Below are 18,911 nucleotides of genomic sequence, written 5' to 3'. Positions count from 1 at the left end.
AAAATGAATTAACTAAGTTTTAAAGTAGTCTAATTGAATTTAAATGTTATTGTTATTCAAAAATGTGACCAACACCAAACTCTCAAAAGTCGAGATAGTAATACAATGAACTGATGACGCTTTTCATTCGACTTTACCACCTTTGATGATCATTGTTATCGTGTTCTTTTAATTAGCCAATAAATTGTAATGCTTAATTAAAGTTGGTCGAATCATTTATATGCAGATAATTACAACTGTGTTGGCATTTACGTCGGACGAGTTACGTTACTCACCATAGCATATGACATATCATAATTAAGTAATGATTTATATACATAGTTGCCTGTTCCCTGTGTTGACTGACAAGCATGTTGAATTGGTTCTTTATGCACTAATACGAGTTGCATGAGTTTCATTTTTAATCAGAATCAAATAAAACAAATAAACTACCCAGTTCGTTCACATCTCTTTTCCTTCTGATGACAAGCGTTATTTGAAACTATAATGTAACGTACTCACATAGTACTATATATATAGTAACTGTGAAAAATATTATATATAGTATTATAAATTTACAACATATAAATTAATAATTTATATACAGTTTCAAAGTGAAGAAACATTAAAAACGTCAAATGTCAAAGTATCTGAAAGCTGAAAGTAAGAAAAACTAATTAATAATTTTTACATTTCAAAATCAACTACTGCACGATGAAAATGTTAAGTGAGGCAAGTACACGTGAGATGGTCAAAAAGTAGGAGAATCGGAAACAAAAATTTAAAATTTCTACCGCGATCATTTACTTTAAACATTCACTGTTACGCCAGGCACCTGCCAAACCTGGCAGCCTCGAGAGCCTCGATATCGATTAGCTTTACGCAATTTCAATGTATTAATAGCAAACAAAATTTATTTAATTACTTAATGCCATGAAACAAAATACCATGAAAAGGCACATCATCTCAATGAAGATTTAAATTAGTATCAGGACAGTTCATGAACAGTGATGAAGTTCAGTCGGTAATTTTAGATAAATCGTCCATATAGAACATTTTCCAAAAAGATAAATCGTAGTTACATAACTTTAAATTCAACTCAGCTGTATAAATTAACAGTTGATTGATAGATTACACAGATTTTATTTGAAACGTATTCTCTGTCATTGTTCCCGCGAACTTGTTGACCTCTCCTCGCAGAGACTACATCATGAGTATGTTATTGGTTGTAAGTGTCGTAATAGTAATAACAAATATATGCAATAATCGCAGACAGACGGTTAAAAGGACATGATTTTTATTATATAAATAACTAAAAAAAATATATATATATACATAGAGGTCAGTACAAAACATAAATTTATTTCATACATTCTCTAATAAAGGCCATAAATGATAATGTTCATCTCAGCTAAGAATATGTTATTCTCTACTATTATGAAAATTATTGAAAATGTTGACACAATTTACAGCAGCATACTGCTTTGTCCGCGGACTATCATGATTTAGTCTAAAAGTTTGGTATTTTAAGATTATAAATTAAATTCAGTGTCTGTTTGTAATATTGAAATAACCGTTTTTACTACATGCATATGAATATACATACACCAAAATAACATTTTTTACTATTTCTGTCTGTCTGTCTGTTTTTTCCGGCTAATCTCTTAAATAATCAAGGCTAAAGATAAATCTGTCGACCAAATATCGTTTAAATCCAATCAGCAGTTTAAGTGTTAAGAAAAACAAATACTTATCATACTTTAGAATTTACAAATATTAGTAGAAGTTTAGTTCAAATTTACAAATATTAGAAGTTTAGTTAATAATGTTGGTGAATTTAAAAACTTTTCGGTCACGGGATACTTTAAAAATAATTAATTCATTATCTACTAATTAATGGGTATATAATGGTTATTAGTTAATAATAGTAAATGAAAAATAATAACATTTAAGGAGAATTTGTATGAATAAACGAAACATATGAACTGTATCGTGGAATTTAATTCATTACGTATTTATTTTGTTGATGCATAAATGTATCAAATGTTTTTTTATCTATGAAAATGTTATTATTTTACAACACACATGCAATTTCCTAGAAACTAAGGACTTCGTTGAACATATGAACCATTTTTACCATTACCTGTGCAGCTATGAGCCTTTTTTAATCAAACTTCCATTTTTCTTTATATTTACTTGAATGTAGGATAATATATTGCACTATGTGGGCCGTCCTTGTGTTTTTTTTTTTTGCATTTTTAACCCCCATACCCTCACCCTCGGTGATATGTGGTGGTAGTCAAGTTCAGGACATTAAACGCCGCAGTTTCAGTTTAGAAATCCAACGTTTGATATTTCGTAATTATTGCCCCCCCCCCCTGCTCAATTCGAGCTTCACGTATTTAATGGACGGCCTCTACACTGCATTATCCCTTTATTATAAAATAAAATAAAATATACTGAGTAAAAGAGAAGAGTATACAAAAAACAAAGAAAAATATTTCAGCCTTCACCATTTTTGGCGCCTTCTATTAAGTTCTATCGTTCATCGGCCGACGTTATCATCAAATAAATATTATGGCATTCTTTTCTACAATATGTACATAATTACACTTACCTCGTGCTCATAGTTTCATTGAAACAAAACATTATATCATTTAGCGCATTTGTTTCAGAATTGCAAACAATGTTAGTCTCGTTTACAGAATGAAAACGAAAATTGAATTAACTTGAATGTTCCTAATAATTGCCAAACTTTTTATAAATATTAAAAATTCGTCATATATGTATACATTGGAATTTTATAAAATTATTTCTTAGTGGACACTACTTGGTTCATAAAGGCAAAATATTCAATTAAATATAAATATTTATTAACCCAACCAGGATTAAAGTTTTTCTTCCACTGTTTTATTTGGTGGTATTGTTGAAGTTACGTAATCTACATCTTTAGTGTTTTTGCTGAGTCTCAGTACATCTGAATATTTCATGTGTTTATTAAAACGTTATTAATCAGTTAGACCAAGCATGTTTTACTTATACATTAAAGATTTAATAATTTAAATTTTTTTTTCACTCCATTCAATTAAATAAGTTTACGTACGACATTATGAATAAGCATGACCCAAAAACATTGCTCAGGGTTGTGGTTTTTTGTTACCTTCCCTTGAGCTCTTGCCAATTAATTAAAACTGTGGACTGCCAACAGCAAATATTTAGGAGTTTTACTTAACAAACATTATAAAAAAATTTGCTATTTCTATGCAAATTGCTAAACCTATGTTAAATATAGTAATAATAGCTGTGCCGCGTTTCACCCGCGTAAAATTTATAGCCGTAAAGTAAGTTACAATAAATACATTTTTCGCATAAAAGAGTATCAAACATCCATCCACACTCACAAACTTCCGCATTTATAATATTCGTAAGACACTAATTTATCCCATCCTAAGGTATCCAATGTATTGTACATGTCTAATTGCCAATAGATGACGAATACTTTAATCACGTTGACTATTAACTTGTTTGTCGTTAATTGCGAAAATTAGTTTAGATTTTCTACACTAATGATTATAACACACTAGTTATGAATCAAATTGGAAAATTCATTATATACACTACACTAAACATATCGTTTTAGTCTTAAGAATTTATTGTTATCACCTTTATTCTTTACGACTGACCTTCTACTTGTTTGTCGTTAATTGCGAAAATTAGTTTAGATTTTCTACACTAATGATTATAACACACTAGTTATGAATCAAATTGGAAAATTCATTATATACACTACACTAAACATATCGTTTTAGTCTTAAGAATTTATTGTTATCACCTTTATTCTTTACGACTGACCTTCTATTAGATTTCGCTAAATTTATAATGGCCAGTTACGGCCGACAACATTCGAACAGGTCGAAAAAAGAGCCTTTTTTCTTTCATATGAATTGGAATTTTTGCTGCGCATATAATGGAAAATATGCATTGTCTGAATGCATATTTTGACAACAATATTTTCGTGCCCCACAACTTACGTAGGTATACAATATGCAGCTCAGGTAAAAATTCATGAGGCAAAAAGGTTTTGTGTTCACATCGACTCACAAAGTATACAATTCCATATCCGTTCCCCAAATCGGACACTCAACATTTCTATATTCCATGAATACAACATAAAATGGTATTTAAAATAACAAACGCTCCACACATTAAATATCATTATCATTACAAAAACAACTGAACCAAATTTATTCCATTTTATAATTTATCATTATTACACTTTTAATAATCCACAATTAATACTGAAATATCGCTAAAAAATTAATAAGACAAAAAATAAATAAATAACCATTACAATTTTAGGTGGTCAAATATTACTCAATACTTTGTTTTTATGAACAGAATAGAAACCGGAAAGATTAAAATGGAATAAAAAATGGACGACCTATACGGATCTGTAAGTAATCCAAAAAACAAGATTCAGAATCAAATATATAACAAATTAATCCGATTCTGTTCTCTTTTTAAGAATAGAATCAGGTAGCCTGTGAATTTGCACCTCACTTAAAATAAATATTATAAGTGTAGTCAATAACGAATATTTTCTCAATAACATTTGGAACACCAAACCATCAATAATAAAATTGAAGAATTTTTTCATCTAGTCTATTTTTTGTATTCAATCTTTGGCCAACAAAGTTGTTTTGTTTGTGTCCTATTATATTTTTACACCGTTTTTTTTTTATTCCGTCAATATGGAATGGCAAATAAGATGACGGCCCACATGACGCAAGTGGCAACCGTCTTCTATACATGGAACAGTAATACGGACAACCGTTATTCAAGTGACGTCCGTGATACCACTCATGAACCAACAACGCAGTACTAAGATGTCATGCCTCATATCCTTTAATTTCAATCTCTCATCGTTCAACCGAAACGCAGCTTACAAAACCAGCTGCTTAGCAGTTGAAATCGGAATACAAAGGCAGTAGTACTCACGGAGACGATTGATTATAAAGTCTACGTAGTCTAAAGTAGAATACTGCTATTTAGTATATATACAATTTTTATTTGATGTTGATTGAAATTGATGATCATTGTCGCCATTGTTATCGGCATTGATACAAATAGTCTGTAACATATTGCCGGTGGGTGACAATACATAAATAAAAAAACAGAATTGACCACAGATGAAGTATCAATCAATCGTTCTACCAGAAGAATTTAAATAAAGTCATGAAATTATGATAACATATGAACATTGTTTAGAATGATGTTTATAATAGTTGATTTGATTTACCTTTAGACCACATTAAGAGCTCTGTATTGTCCATTAAGAAACATGTGAAACGTCTTTTGCATTATTATAACTTCTTTTCGACCATCGTATTATAAGTAGCTACATTATTTTTCGTTTAGGTAAAGAAAAGTCACAGAATACAACAAATTAAAATAAATTATAACACCAAATAGAAAATAAGGTGCATGCAAGATATTAAATGTGGTCTGCCTAAATATGTTCATAATCTTTTGTTTCTAAGATTTTTCAAAAACCAAAAGCCATAATAATCAGGCATGTAGAAGTATGATGTGATAGCATCCCTGAAACAAATTTAATATTGTCTAACGTTGATGTTCGTGATTACATCAATTCAAAACATGCTTGATTTAATATTAAAAATAAGAATTATAATCTACCCAAAATAAAAACCCCTGTTGATTTGTGTACATGTCAAAGAAATAATCAGATCATTGATAGAATACTCTTTTAAAAGTAATTGCATTACCTTAGATACTGCATAAGAAAGGTAAGCTGAAAATCCAACAATTATAGTGTTGAATTTTATAGCTTATTATTTTTATTCAAATCTTATATATAAAATTCTCGTGTCACAGTTTTCGTTCCCATACTCCTCCGAAACGGCTTGACCGATTCTCATGAAATTTTGTGAGCGTATTGAGTAGGTCTGAGAATCGGCCAACATCTATTTTTCATCCCCCTAAATGTTAGGGGTAGTCCACCCCTAAATTTTTTTTTTATTTTATGGCAAAATAACGTTTGCCGGGACAGCTAGTATCAGTATATAATTAGAGATGCTCCCGCCTTTTTTCCACAACTCTGAATATACCTAGAAAACGCATAATGAGTTTGCATAATCAAAGCATTGCTGTGGGTATTCTTTTTGCTCCCATGATTTTCATCCGATATTGTATAATTTTAAGAGCAATTTGAACTTTCAATACAGAAAAGCGTTTTAGGTTAATTATTTCTTGACCTTGCAAATTATGTTTGCAGAGTTAATACCTCGTGGCATATATTTTTTTCTATTCAACAGCTGATAAAGACGTACCGACTTCCAAAAAATCAGCTGCAATAACAACACAAATGTATTTAAGTATTTCTATTTTGTCTAGTACCACCACGTCGCAAGTTCTGCTTGGCCTAAGGCTAGATCGCACTGTGTGAATTGTCCAGTCCCATTATTAAGATGTCCAACACAAGTGTTATAAATTAATTAACACATGATAAAAATACTAATTTATTTTCAATGTATTCTAAATAGTATTTCAAAGTGTTTTTCTGAAACTTGACTTAATTCTCTATCAATATGAAGCATTATTCTCTGTCTTAAATCTGACAAGTAATTCCGGAAAGAAACGTCATCCCAGCTATCTGGTCCTTAGTCAATATTGTTATTGTATTGTTTATGGCAACTGAGCCCTTTTGATAATGCTCGAAGTCTTAAGTTCATTAAAATATATTTGATTTATGTGAATAGTGCGGGGTATGTAATTTATAGAAATTATCGATGGTTATATTTATAATACAAAAGAATATTCTAATAAATCATAATAAAATATAAGATAATGGGCTATTTCATTATCTCAAACCGTGAACTCAAAGTCGAGGTAGTATCATACCACATAGATTATTAAGCAATATAAGGTATAATAACTATATATTAAAAGTTATTTATTTAGAAGTTACGATTAAGCTTAATAATTCTTTAAAAAACAATCTGGTATGCATTTTGTGTAGGTTAAATAAAAATTAATATAAGGATTTTTCAAAATAAGAATTCAAGAATACTTAATGCTAAAATTTTGTTTATTTCGATATACATTTAATTATACGAAATTTATAAATAATGTTCACACGTACGAACTCATATCTGAATTAAAATTAATAAACTAACTATACTATACTATTAATGGTACAAATAAATGAATAAGTATTATCTTAAACATGACACCGGGAAGCATCAATATTGCAGAAAGCAAAATAAATTTACTTAAAGATACATTATAAAGTATATTAATTAAAACGATGTTTTAACACGTTTCACGTTTCGGCGGACAAAACGAAGTAACTATTTACCTATATTCTAATGCAGAAAGAAAATTCTTATGTAAACATTGTTATTTCAAGAGATTTTAAACAGCTTAGTGACATAAACATAATAATTTTAAATTTAAAAACTACGTAAATATCTTAGTTACATATTTCTATTTCCCTTTTAATTCGACTATTATTAAACACTAAAAGACAAATACATTTTAATCCCTAAAAATCAACACAAATGCATACTTTATCCAAGTTAAATGACACGCATTTTTATTTATGAAAGTATTCCATGGGTTTTTTGTTATGATGGTCATTTTGAAGCCTAAACTCAGACATAAAAACGTACTATTTGTGATATTTTCAATTATATGACTGTATATTTAGCAATACTGCAAATGGACATACTTACGTCCTTTTATGTATTAAATAATTACTCAAATTCCCATTCAATCAAGTGATAATCAACCATTCTCCCAAAATGAATAAGTGATGATTATACAACCAAGACAATCATCCAATAACTCTAAACAACGAACGGTGGAGGATGGCATTATATATCTAATTATTAGTGTGGTAGTTTATAAAAGAATTAAATATAATGGAGCGATGTGCTTTAGGTTGGGATATTTTTTTTATTATCCATTAACTTTACTAAAATAGTTAGTAGTACCTACTAAACGCAGATGAACGTAACTCATAATTATATAGACGTAGCTGTATATTTTCACCAAAAAGCAAAATTGGTAAAATTTCATTCTATTTTCATAACAAGTTAATGAAATTCCAGAAAAAGAAAAGAAATTTCAATACTGACTTGATTTCCAAGGTTAATCCAATACTTAATGTACAATTATGAGAACATTTCAAAATATAATACAAATTATTCTAAGATATATCGTGTACGTATCTTCCGTTGGTCAACCGAGCTGACTTACAACTATTTTGAAATAAATTATAATCCCGTAATAACTTCATTTTTTTCTGATAAAGAAAATCTATTCTCAGCTTAAGTCTAAATCATAAAACATTGACGCCTTCAATAGTTAAACTGCCAATTCTAAAAGCCTTCGGTTAGTACAAATATTGGGATAATATAGAAAATGTCATGTCAATAAAAAATCATATGAAGTGACAGTAGAACACCAAAACGCGGTAGTAATAAAATGTACACTTAATAATGTATAGTTAAAATAGAATCGTCCTTATATTTGAGCCTAACCAACGACTTGATACATTAAAAATATAGATTCAGATTTGTGTTGATTCCACTGGTGGAATAGATATGCCTAACGTAATAGGCTGGTTACAAGAATGTAATTTAAAAACGGCGACGTTTGTTAGGAAAATCATCCATTTGACGGGGCGCGTCCCAAACGCGTCCCTGCGGCATGTCATCATAACCTCCGCGCGGCATGTCGTACTGGTCTCTGTAGCCTCCATCCTAAGTAAATCATAATACTTGCCAATAGTTTTCACTTCATTCAAATGCAAATATGAAAAATCAAACAAAAAATACAGGTATACTAATTTTACCAAATTCTAAAGCCAACTCATATATCCTTTTTTATATGTTGATTGTGGTTTAAATTTATTATTAATATGCTAAAACCCTGTAAACCAAAGAACATTGAGGCTTTGGACGTCAAAGATTACATATTTAATTTCCATAAATAAAATCAATCGTAAAACTAGTCTCACATTTATATCAAAAATATTTTAATTTTTTGTCTTATTGTACGTAGTCAATCCATGTTTTGTAAAATAATAATACTAAGATATATACTTGGCTAAATTATTTATCACATCACATCCAACATTAATCTTTTAAACTATTACCCTCATAAATACTTTTGTTATAAGTAGAGTAAAAGTGTTTAAATCTAAGTTTTAATAATACTGATTGAATGGTGAGTGTGGAATAAACCTTCTAAATAATTAATATCCTTATTTTTGAAAACAATTATAAATTCTAGATAAAAACATTTATAAATTTAATCAATAAAGAAACTGACATATTTGTACGTTTGTTAAAAATAAACCCACTGCTACTATAACTATCGTTCAAAGTACAAATTAAGTAAAAACCACAGCTTTTAACGTTGCTTCTAACAGAAAGTTAGTAAATATAATATATAAAACCAAACAATTGACACAAACGACACATATAAATCCTGTATAGAACTCAATTTTATATTTAATAAGCACGTTTCTCTCGCTTTTGCATTGCGACGATATAAACAATTTCTAGTTCATATTTCATAAATAAGTAATTTTATAAAACGTATATAATTATACAATACATAAATCCAACAGTAGTGGTATAACTATAATTGCGAGCAGACGAGGTCTTAACGTGTTTGGCTTCTATACTAGTACTAGTATAGATACATAATCGTCATTCAAATGACGTCTCCTTATAACTTTGTAGCTGTTACAATTTATTAAAATCAATCAATGAAGTGCAATAAGATATGTTAACCAATATATTGTCTTTCGTTAATCATCTATAAGTTATATATAGGTACGAAAGAAACAGGAGTCCTAAAGAAAAAATTAAAATAGGAATAAATTATTCCCACAATCGTCATTAATAAAATTTATAAAGAGACACATAAGCTCGTATATGAATAAATATGTATACATTATTAATACAGTCTGGTCATGACGACTAGTGCAACCTAGTCGAAACATCGAATCAAATAAATTTATCATAAATATAAATATTTACCATAAAGTTATTTGTGTTAGGACTCTACTAACTATATTTGATTATGTTTATTTATTAAATTAACGATTCTCTATTTACTTATTGCTATTTGTATAAAAGAAACATTTCTATGCGGAATAGCTAAATATACATACACAGCAGCAAGTAAATAAAAGAACGGAACCTGTACTAAGATATCCTGTGATACATATATTCTAATTATCTGGTAACCATTATTTTAATAAAACTAGGTTTCTATTATACCAAGTTATTCTTTCATCAAGTTATTTAATTCGAGCTCTCTTATAAATAGAATAATACAATAATATAATCATTAGATAGTATAAAACGTCGCTGTCTGTTCGTCCCTATGTATGCTTAAATCTTAAACTACGCAACGGATTTTGAAGCGGTTTTTTTAAATAGATAGAGTGATTTTAGAGGATGGTTTATACATATGAAACATGAACACCCGGACGAAACCGAGGCGAGTATCTAGAGTTTAAATAAAAATTAATGCAGCTATAAAATAAAAACTTCTTGTCAGTTCTTAGGTCGAATGCACTCCGAACTGACGGTAGATTCTGATATATCATAAGAGTCTGTAATAGACCTACATTAAAAAAAGATATTGTGTTTTAATAAATGTATAGAGATATTTACCATTACTGTTAAGTACCTACAACGGGGTAAAAGTAGAACAAATTTTGAGAAAGTTTGTTTTCTAAATTTAAACCAATTGCGGTCTAATTTTGCAGAAAATTTTATTCAAATCTGAATAGATCAGATCCTATTAGTTACATTGAGTAACAAAATAATTTCTTTCCTAACAATAATATAAATATAAACTCCATTCCCCTTGTTCAGTGGAAAAATGCAGTTATTTTTCCACTGAACAAGTGGAATAGCTCAATTAATTCACGCAACGGATTTTAATGCAGTTTTCAACCATAGATAGAGTGATTAAAGAGGAAGATCTACACGTTTCAGGTGAAGGTAATAATAGTAAACGCTTACAATACGTAATAAAGCATATGCATAAAGTACAGAAAAGTTGTGAAATTTAAAGATGCAGCTTGTAATGCAGCCGGGGCAGATCGCTAGTAAATAATAAACGTACGTATTCGTCGTGGCAGAGTTCACTATAACCCATCTTTCTCTTCGATCCTCTACTAAGAAATACCAATTTTATTGTAGAATATATTATTGTGATATTTGCCAAATGCTATATTTTTTTCAAATGTGATAGGTAATTCTTGCATCTCAAAAATAGTAAATATAGTTTCGAGGGATTGAAAAGAGGGAAATCAGTAAGCATAGATTATTTATATCCAGCCAGTACGATTACCTTCAAAACTAATAAAAATATCTATTAGTGTCTGCATGTGTTTAATCGATAAGTATTGAAAATAGCGCAACCGATGATCCACGTAGGATTAGCGAACCAGTCCATGATTGATATGTAATAAAAGGTTTATATTTAAGAAGTGGTTATTTTCATAAATGACCATATAATATTTAAAAAACTATAGTTATAGAAAATGGGAACTAAGTGCAAATTATTATATTATATACTTATTGGTGAAAAAATGGGTCGGCCTACCTGCAACTAATATATCCACTACATGTTAGACCTCTATATTGTATAATATAAAACAACCAATTGAGTGATTTGTCATATCACAATATCAAAGTATGTATGCTTGATAAAAAAAAAAGTTGCAATGAAGGTCAGTTCTCCCCGTATACAATTAGAGTTTTAAAATCGATGTAATTTTTTTTATGACGTAGTTATTAAAAAGATTTTATACAATAAGTATGTTGCCCTGGAGTACAGGAAAACCTAATGACATAACTGGTATGCAGCGAGCGTATGTACTGTAATTGTTATTATTATTAATGTATTGTGTGTCTTGGTAATAAAACTTGCTATTATATTTGTGTCAGACATCAATTAAAATAATGATGCAAAATATTCACAGGTTTGTCTATTATTCAATTTGTCTAAATCTCAAGCAAATGAGTGACTGGATTTTGTTCTCAAAAAATGGGTTATCCAAATTAATTTAGATAGGTATAGATAAAATATCAGTTAGACAAGATAATTTGTCGTAACCACAGAGCAGTATCGGCAGTTCACCAAACTTCAAATATTATTGTTGATCAGTAATCGGTAAATAACCACGAAACTAAACATATCTATTTCCTTTTTAATAAACAAATTACAATGATATGCTGAAATCATAATGTTCATTTAGTTCTAATGCCACTAAAAAGTCTAGGTAGTACAAATAATATGAACTGTGCTTCATATTAAACTAGATGTATACTTAAATAGAACTCTTTTTATTATTGATGTATCTGTATGTATGTATTATTGACAAATATATTATCATATATACTCGTAACTGTGATTGAAAATCCAAATCTACTACAGTGTAGGCATAAAAGAAATCTGAAAAAGTATTTACTGTCAAGGATTAACAATAATATTTTTCAAGTTGATAATCAGCGGATGCACTGAGTCGACTATAAAAGAAGTCAATTGGCTGCTTCATAAAAATAATAGAATATAGTTTTTATGTCAGACTATAAACAAAATTGAACTTACCATTGGCTGCTGTTGCTGGTCAAACATGCCTTGTTCCTGGCGATCCAACATAGAGTTGAGTCGCTGGGCCTGCAAAATGTTATACAAATATACTAAAATTCAATAATAGATAAATCTACACTAGGTGTCTATCCCATCTTCACAGATGTATACTAATAAAGAAAATAATTTCAACCCTAATAAACCAAGCAACTGATATTCATTTATTTTATTAATATTTTTTTTATAATACACATATTCAACTTGTGCATTATTCAAAATCAGTCCATTTATCAAACAAAAAATATAAATTAATGTGAAAACTAATCTGATATTCTTATACCATATGTAAACTTAGCAATATATTTTAATTTGTACATATTACTTAATAAAACCATAATTCAAATGATTACGAGTGGTTCTAAAAAGCGCCTAAAGATATAAATACATTTTAGAACTCTATTAAATTATAAATTTAACAGCGTCAAATGAAATAAGACTTTTATTACTGCTAGATGCTAAAAATGTATAATATAAAGTTATAAATACAAAAACTATTTATAAAGTTAACATGATATTTACAAAACAAAAACCGATATTTATTTAATTTTTTATATAGCATAGACAAACGAACTCTGCGGTTCATCTGAAGGCAAGTAATTACCGTCGCTCATGAGCACCCACAACACCAGGGGAATGGCAAGTGCATTGCAGGCCTTTTACGAAGGAGTAAACTTTTTTCTAGAAGGTGTCAATATTGTATCAGTTTGGAATTACCACTGCTAGAAGAACACAACCAAAATGTGGTTGTGTGTTGCTAAAAGTTACGTTAAACATATTTTACAGATAGACATATACATACTTGTACAAAGAGCGTGTTCTCCTGTTGGCGGCGACGTAGCTCGTCGTCCTGCAGGCGCATCTTCTGCGAGAGCTCCTCCTCCTGGCGCATGAGTTGGACGCGTTCACTCTCGCGGCGCTGGTCTGCCGCCGCACTGGCCATCTCCCAACTGCGCTTCTGACGCTCACGATCCTGTTCGCGCTGCCGCAGCTGCTCGCGCAGTAACTCCGTCTCATGCTCATACCTACATTGTAATTATTATTTTAGGTATATTTCCACAAAAAATAACTGCAATTTTGTCAAGTCAATAAAAGATGTATGTAGCTTTTACCTAAGTAACTAGATAACTTAATATTGTATAGTTTCAAGTTAATAACATCTTTCTATTTTTTTTTTTATTCTCTAGGAACAATATTAAGTTTAAATGGAACTTGATGGCTTGAATGCTCTGGCAATTTAACGGCTTACTTCTAATTCTGATTGCCCTGTGTTCGATTACTTGCATGATCAATTACAGACATTTGTATTTATCTGGCTGTTTTCTATATACAGAAAAATAAGTAATCCTCTCACCCATAACACAAACTCTGCTTAACTTAGGACTGTGTGTGTTAACGCTGTGAATTGTCCAACTACTTTAGTTGTCCATTGTAATAGAAATAAATAGGATACACTGGAATTTTAATACATTTTTACATTACATACTTAGCATACTCCATTTGAGCTTCCAACTTCTCTTCTTCAGCAGCCAGCTCCTTTTTGAGAGCCTCTTCCTTTTGCCGGTGGAGTTCATGCAGCTGCTTCCATCTTGTTCCATATTCATGCTCAAAACTCGCTGTTTCCGAAAACCGTGGTCCAACCTGTGTGTAATAATGAAATTTAAATTAATACTGCTTCTTGTTATTATTCAACATATTCTAATATAATGGGAAGACTTGATTGATGACTGAAATGTACTTTAAACTTATAGTATATAAGGTCAGTGTATATTTTTATCAAACGCCAAATTTTAACTATTACAATTCAGTATCTTCAGCTGAAGTGTATGACCACCACATTACAGTCAGATGTCTATTTTATGTATTCAAAAGAGCATATAATAAATATAATGCAATACCTAAATAATATTATAATGATTAAATAAATAAAATAACTTTATATATACCTCTCGTGCTTTCAGAAATTCGGGATGTTTCTTGGGCAGATTTTTTTCTGGGTAGCCATCAAACTCATCTGGCTCCTCAAAACTCTCTACAATGACGGGGCGAAGTGATCTAAAAATGAATATGTTGGTTGAAATACCTCGTTTTTTATTATACAAGTTCAAATAATTTAATAAAATATTATCACTTACGATGTCAGGAAGTAACACTTCTCAGTACAATTTCTAATGGCAGCTAAGGCACTGGGTTTTCGTGCAAATTCAACTACTCCTTCACCAAGTGTTTTCCCCCTCTCATCAACTCTGACATAAGCCCTTTCAATTTTTCCAAATATTTCAAATGCTCTGTAGAGTAGTTCATTTGAGACAAATGGTGGCAAATTTTTTACACGAATAGCACAATTGTGTGGAGCAAATCTAACTCTAAGTGTTCTTCCATTTCTCATTTTGCCATCCAACTCACGTTTTGCCCTCTCTGCATTTACTCTATAATCCTATTAAAATAAAACATCATTAAAAAAAAATTTACATTATAATATGTCATAAACAAATTGTAGTGAGGTACTTACTATTTTAATAAATCCAAAGTTCTTTTCTTTATTAAGAAATAATTCCGCTGTTTCACCATAAGGATTAAAAAGATTCAAAATTTCCTCTTCTGTTACATCATTAGTAAGATTACCAATGTACAAACGGCTTCGACCATTAAACTTCACTTCTGACTGGTCTATTACAGGCAAATCCAATAGAGGTCCAACCAAATCCTTCAACTTATTTGCTAACATCTGTTCCTAAAAATTATTTAACTTATGTGAGTAACAAAATTAACCTATTTATTTCCCATGACAACTTCTCTTCAGTATAAAGTTTTTATTTGGAGCTAGAAATGGCCCTTAATGACTTAAGAATACTTTATGGGAATGGAACGGACATGAGTTTAATAGCAATGATGAAAATAGATAAATATATAATAATGGCCAAAGTTACATCTAATAAACACATTGTAGGTTAATTACATTATTGCAAAAGAAGGAGAACAGAACTTATTTCAATTTTATTCACATAATAATAAGATAATATAGAAATATATAGAATACATGTAATATTTACTTCTCTTTGGACTGGCTTCCCATCAGGTCCTAAGGGGCCACGATTGTTATTTCTCTGTTGATTACGAACAGGACCAGGACCCCCAGGACCCCCAGGACCACCGGGACCACCAGGACCACCTTGGCCACCAGTTCTCTGTCCAAATTGTTTGTTTTGCCCTTGCATAAAGTTATTGCCGCCGTGTTTATTGCCTGGTCCTCCTTGCCAATTACCTCCTTGTCTATTGCCACTAAAATTACCGTTAATATTCTAGAACAAAATATGTCATAATGATTAATTTACTGTGGTTATTCTGAATAATAATAATACAGTATGTATTTGATAAAAAAAAAGTATTTATTCCTAAAATTTAAAACTAACCTTCTGTTGCTGATTTTGGTTGTTGGGTATATTCTGATTTATATTTTGGTTGTTTTGGTCTATGTTAGAAACTCTATCCACTTTATCTTGAGAATCCTGCTTAGGGATATTCTGTATAGGCTTCGGCTGCTGCTGTTGTTGTGGCTGTTGCTTGGGTTGTTGTTGTGGTGGCTGCTGCTTGGGTTGTTGTTGTTGTGGAGGCTGTTGTTTGGGCTGCTGTTGGGGTGCTTGTTGTGGTTTTTGTTGTTGCTGTGGTGACTGTTTCACAGCAACTTCAGGTTTCTGTTGTGCCTGTTGCTGTTGCAATGGTTTTTGTTGGTGTGGGGGTTGCTGCTGCTGTTGCTGCTGCTGCTGCTGTGGTTTCTCTTGAGCCTGGTTTTGTTTTACCTGTTACCATTAAAAAAAAATTAAATAAAATTTTAGATGAACATCAGAAATAGGTCATTTATTAATTTTTTTAGTATAATAATATATATAATAATATACTTTACTCTAAAGAGTAAAGTATATTACAAATAACATAAAATAGAGTAACAATATTAAGGTGCTCTTATCACATAAGCTCTTCTAGATAACCTTTCGAGAGGAGAGAAGACAGTTCCGAAGCCAATTTAAAGATGGTCATATTTACCCAAAGAATAAATGTTCTTTCATATGTATTTAATGAGAAGCTGTTATCATGAAATTCAACAGACACTTCAATTTTATCTATCTGTACAGTTAATAGAGCCTCTTTAATATACTCAAAACTCTTTGAATTATAACATATACCAAATGGTAAATGATTGACCAGAAATTTGTGTATTATTTGTACTATTAACTCTTACTAATTTTGAGCATAGGATAGAGATTAATTTGTGTATTACTTGTACTGTAAACTCATACTAATTTCAAGCATGGGACAGTGATTGATCGTCTGTAGATATTGCTTTGATTAACTATAGAATACTCTAATAAAATGCATTAGGACTTAATACTGACAATGTTGAGTAAATATATTGTAATGAACCCAAAGACAGGAAGACATACCTACACATCTAGAGTACACTTATTATGAGATATTATCATCATGATAACTTTAGCTAGATTCATAAATTGCATCTGGTTGAGTGTTGATAGATCAGTTTAGCATAATACTGGTTCCCTCGAGATGGAACATGTACTTCAGATGTGAAGTATACCTATATCTTATTTTCTAGGCAATTACGTTACTGTCCATTGGAAACAATGGTTTATGAATGACTCATCTGTGACCCAATTCAGGAATATGCTACAAATATCTGTTCAAATTAGTTTTAATGCATAGTTTTGTTTAAATCTAGATGTATATTATTAGATACTTGCAACAAAGTTTTATAATATTCTCAAGTCACAATAAAAGCATTAATAGATTAACCGGTGAATAATTTACCACATAAACCAGACGTAGGTCAAATCTATTGAATTAAATTTTGACCAACCAGATGAACTAGAATAAAATAATTCTGAGCTACAGATGGCCGGAAATTTCTGATATATCTTTCATACACCTGTACACCAGTGAAATAAATATCAGAAAATAAAAAGTTATCCAAGATGGCCGAGTGCATAGCCAGCGTCATCTTAATTATTATGGGCTTAAATATTCCATTCCACATTCTCAAACTATTATATAATATAAGTATATAAATAGATATGTTTAACTTTTCAGTACTAAATTACTGCTTTTAAGTAATTTACCTCATTATTGGGACGTTGACCTCCTTGACCATGATTTTGGTTCCTTTGATTTTGCTCGAATCTAGAATTATTCCGGAAACCTCCCCTATTGTTTCCTCTTCGATTACCCTGTCTTTGAGGTTGAGGTGGGCCTCCAAACCCTCTATGATATTGATTCATGGCTTGCATGTCCGCTGAAATAATCATCAATTAAAACTTAGATTGCGGCGTGATACCAAAAACTGATTACTTTAGGTGGTTAATATTAAATATAAACATACTCACCTGAATGCAGTGTAATGCAATAATAAAATTATTAAATAAAGATTGAAATCTTAGATAGATGAATATAAAACGTAGCTGGTTATTAGGTAGCTACACTAGCTACGTAGACTTCACAAAATGGCGCAATTTCCGGCGTCTGTGATCCGATTCACGCATTTGACGCATCCCCTCCATCAACTATAGAGATGTCCATTGTTCCTTGTTAGTCGTACAAAGATTACTCGAGTAGCAATTATCAAAGCTACTTTCACTATACAATATTTTTTTATAAAACATAAATTTGTTAAAATTTAATATTAATTTCAGTAAAATTTAAATATTTTTTCTAAACAGAAAACTATATTGATTTTATGTTCATGTGCATCGGAATCCAAAATAATCGGAAAAGAAAAAATGTTTTAGTAATTTTTGACTAACGTACTTTAATAATTTATTGTAATATTCAATTCTTTTATTTATACATATAAATAACATTTGGTAATATTGAAATAACCGTTTTTTACTACATGCATATGAATATAAATACGGTACATACACCAAAATATTTTTTTTTAGAATTTTTGCCTATCTATCTGCCTGTTTGTTCCGGCTAATCTCTGAAATGGCTGGACCTATTTTGACAGGAATTTTTTTGGCTGGTAGCTGTTGTAATAAGGAGTAATTTAGGCTACTATAACTTTTAGTTAAAGTTTAATTTCGTGCGGATGAAGTCGTGTGAACAACTAGTATAACGCCGCTTTTACAAAATAACCACTGAGAGTGAGCGTATACACCTTTTCGTTTAATCACGTCTAATTACTGTGTTACTCAATAATAATACTAGTTGACCCCGCC

The 18,911-nt window shown here is 30.4% G+C and overlaps 1 protein-coding gene across 3 annotated transcripts in view; it reads right to left on the bottom strand.

Moving 5' to 3' along the window:
• Nucleotides 1–18,225, bottom strand: part of LOC131841942 (hrp65 protein-like) — a 111,181-nt gene extending 92,956 nt beyond the window's left edge. For 2 of the 3 annotated variants that reach the window (XR_009357471.1, XM_059190345.1), the window contains exons 1-10: nucleotides 18,078–18,225; nucleotides 17,814–17,986; nucleotides 16,095–16,481; nucleotides 15,735–15,983; nucleotides 15,194–15,415; nucleotides 14,817–15,118; nucleotides 14,628–14,736; nucleotides 14,168–14,322; nucleotides 13,484–13,706; nucleotides 12,643–12,711 (exon numbers count right to left, since the gene is read on the bottom strand). Coding sequence is in view for 2 of the 3 variants with exons in the window: in XM_059190345.1 (XP_059046328.1) it covers nucleotides 12,643–12,711; nucleotides 13,484–13,706; nucleotides 14,168–14,322; nucleotides 14,628–14,736; nucleotides 14,817–15,118; nucleotides 15,194–15,415; nucleotides 15,735–15,983; nucleotides 16,095–16,481; nucleotides 17,814–17,981 (1,884 nt within the window). In the remaining variant the exon portion in view is untranslated. Of the gene's footprint in view, nucleotides 1–7,271; nucleotides 8,766–12,642; nucleotides 12,712–13,483; nucleotides 13,707–14,167; nucleotides 14,323–14,627; nucleotides 14,737–14,816; nucleotides 15,119–15,193; nucleotides 15,416–15,734; nucleotides 15,984–16,094; nucleotides 16,482–17,813; nucleotides 17,987–18,077 lie in introns of those variants that run through there. The other variant, XM_059190344.1, reaches the window with a different exon arrangement.
• Nucleotides 18,226–18,911: the final 686 nt, after the last annotated feature.

Source organism: Achroia grisella, unplaced genomic scaffold (genome assembly GCF_030625045.1).
Source record: "Achroia grisella isolate CSIRO2021 unplaced genomic scaffold, CSIRO_AGI_Agris_v1 utg204, whole genome shotgun sequence".
Lineage (NCBI taxonomy): Eukaryota > Metazoa > Arthropoda > Insecta > Lepidoptera > Pyralidae > Achroia > Achroia grisella.
Note: the sequence above shows the minus strand (reverse complement) of the source record. Positions and strands in the feature narration are given on the sequence as shown.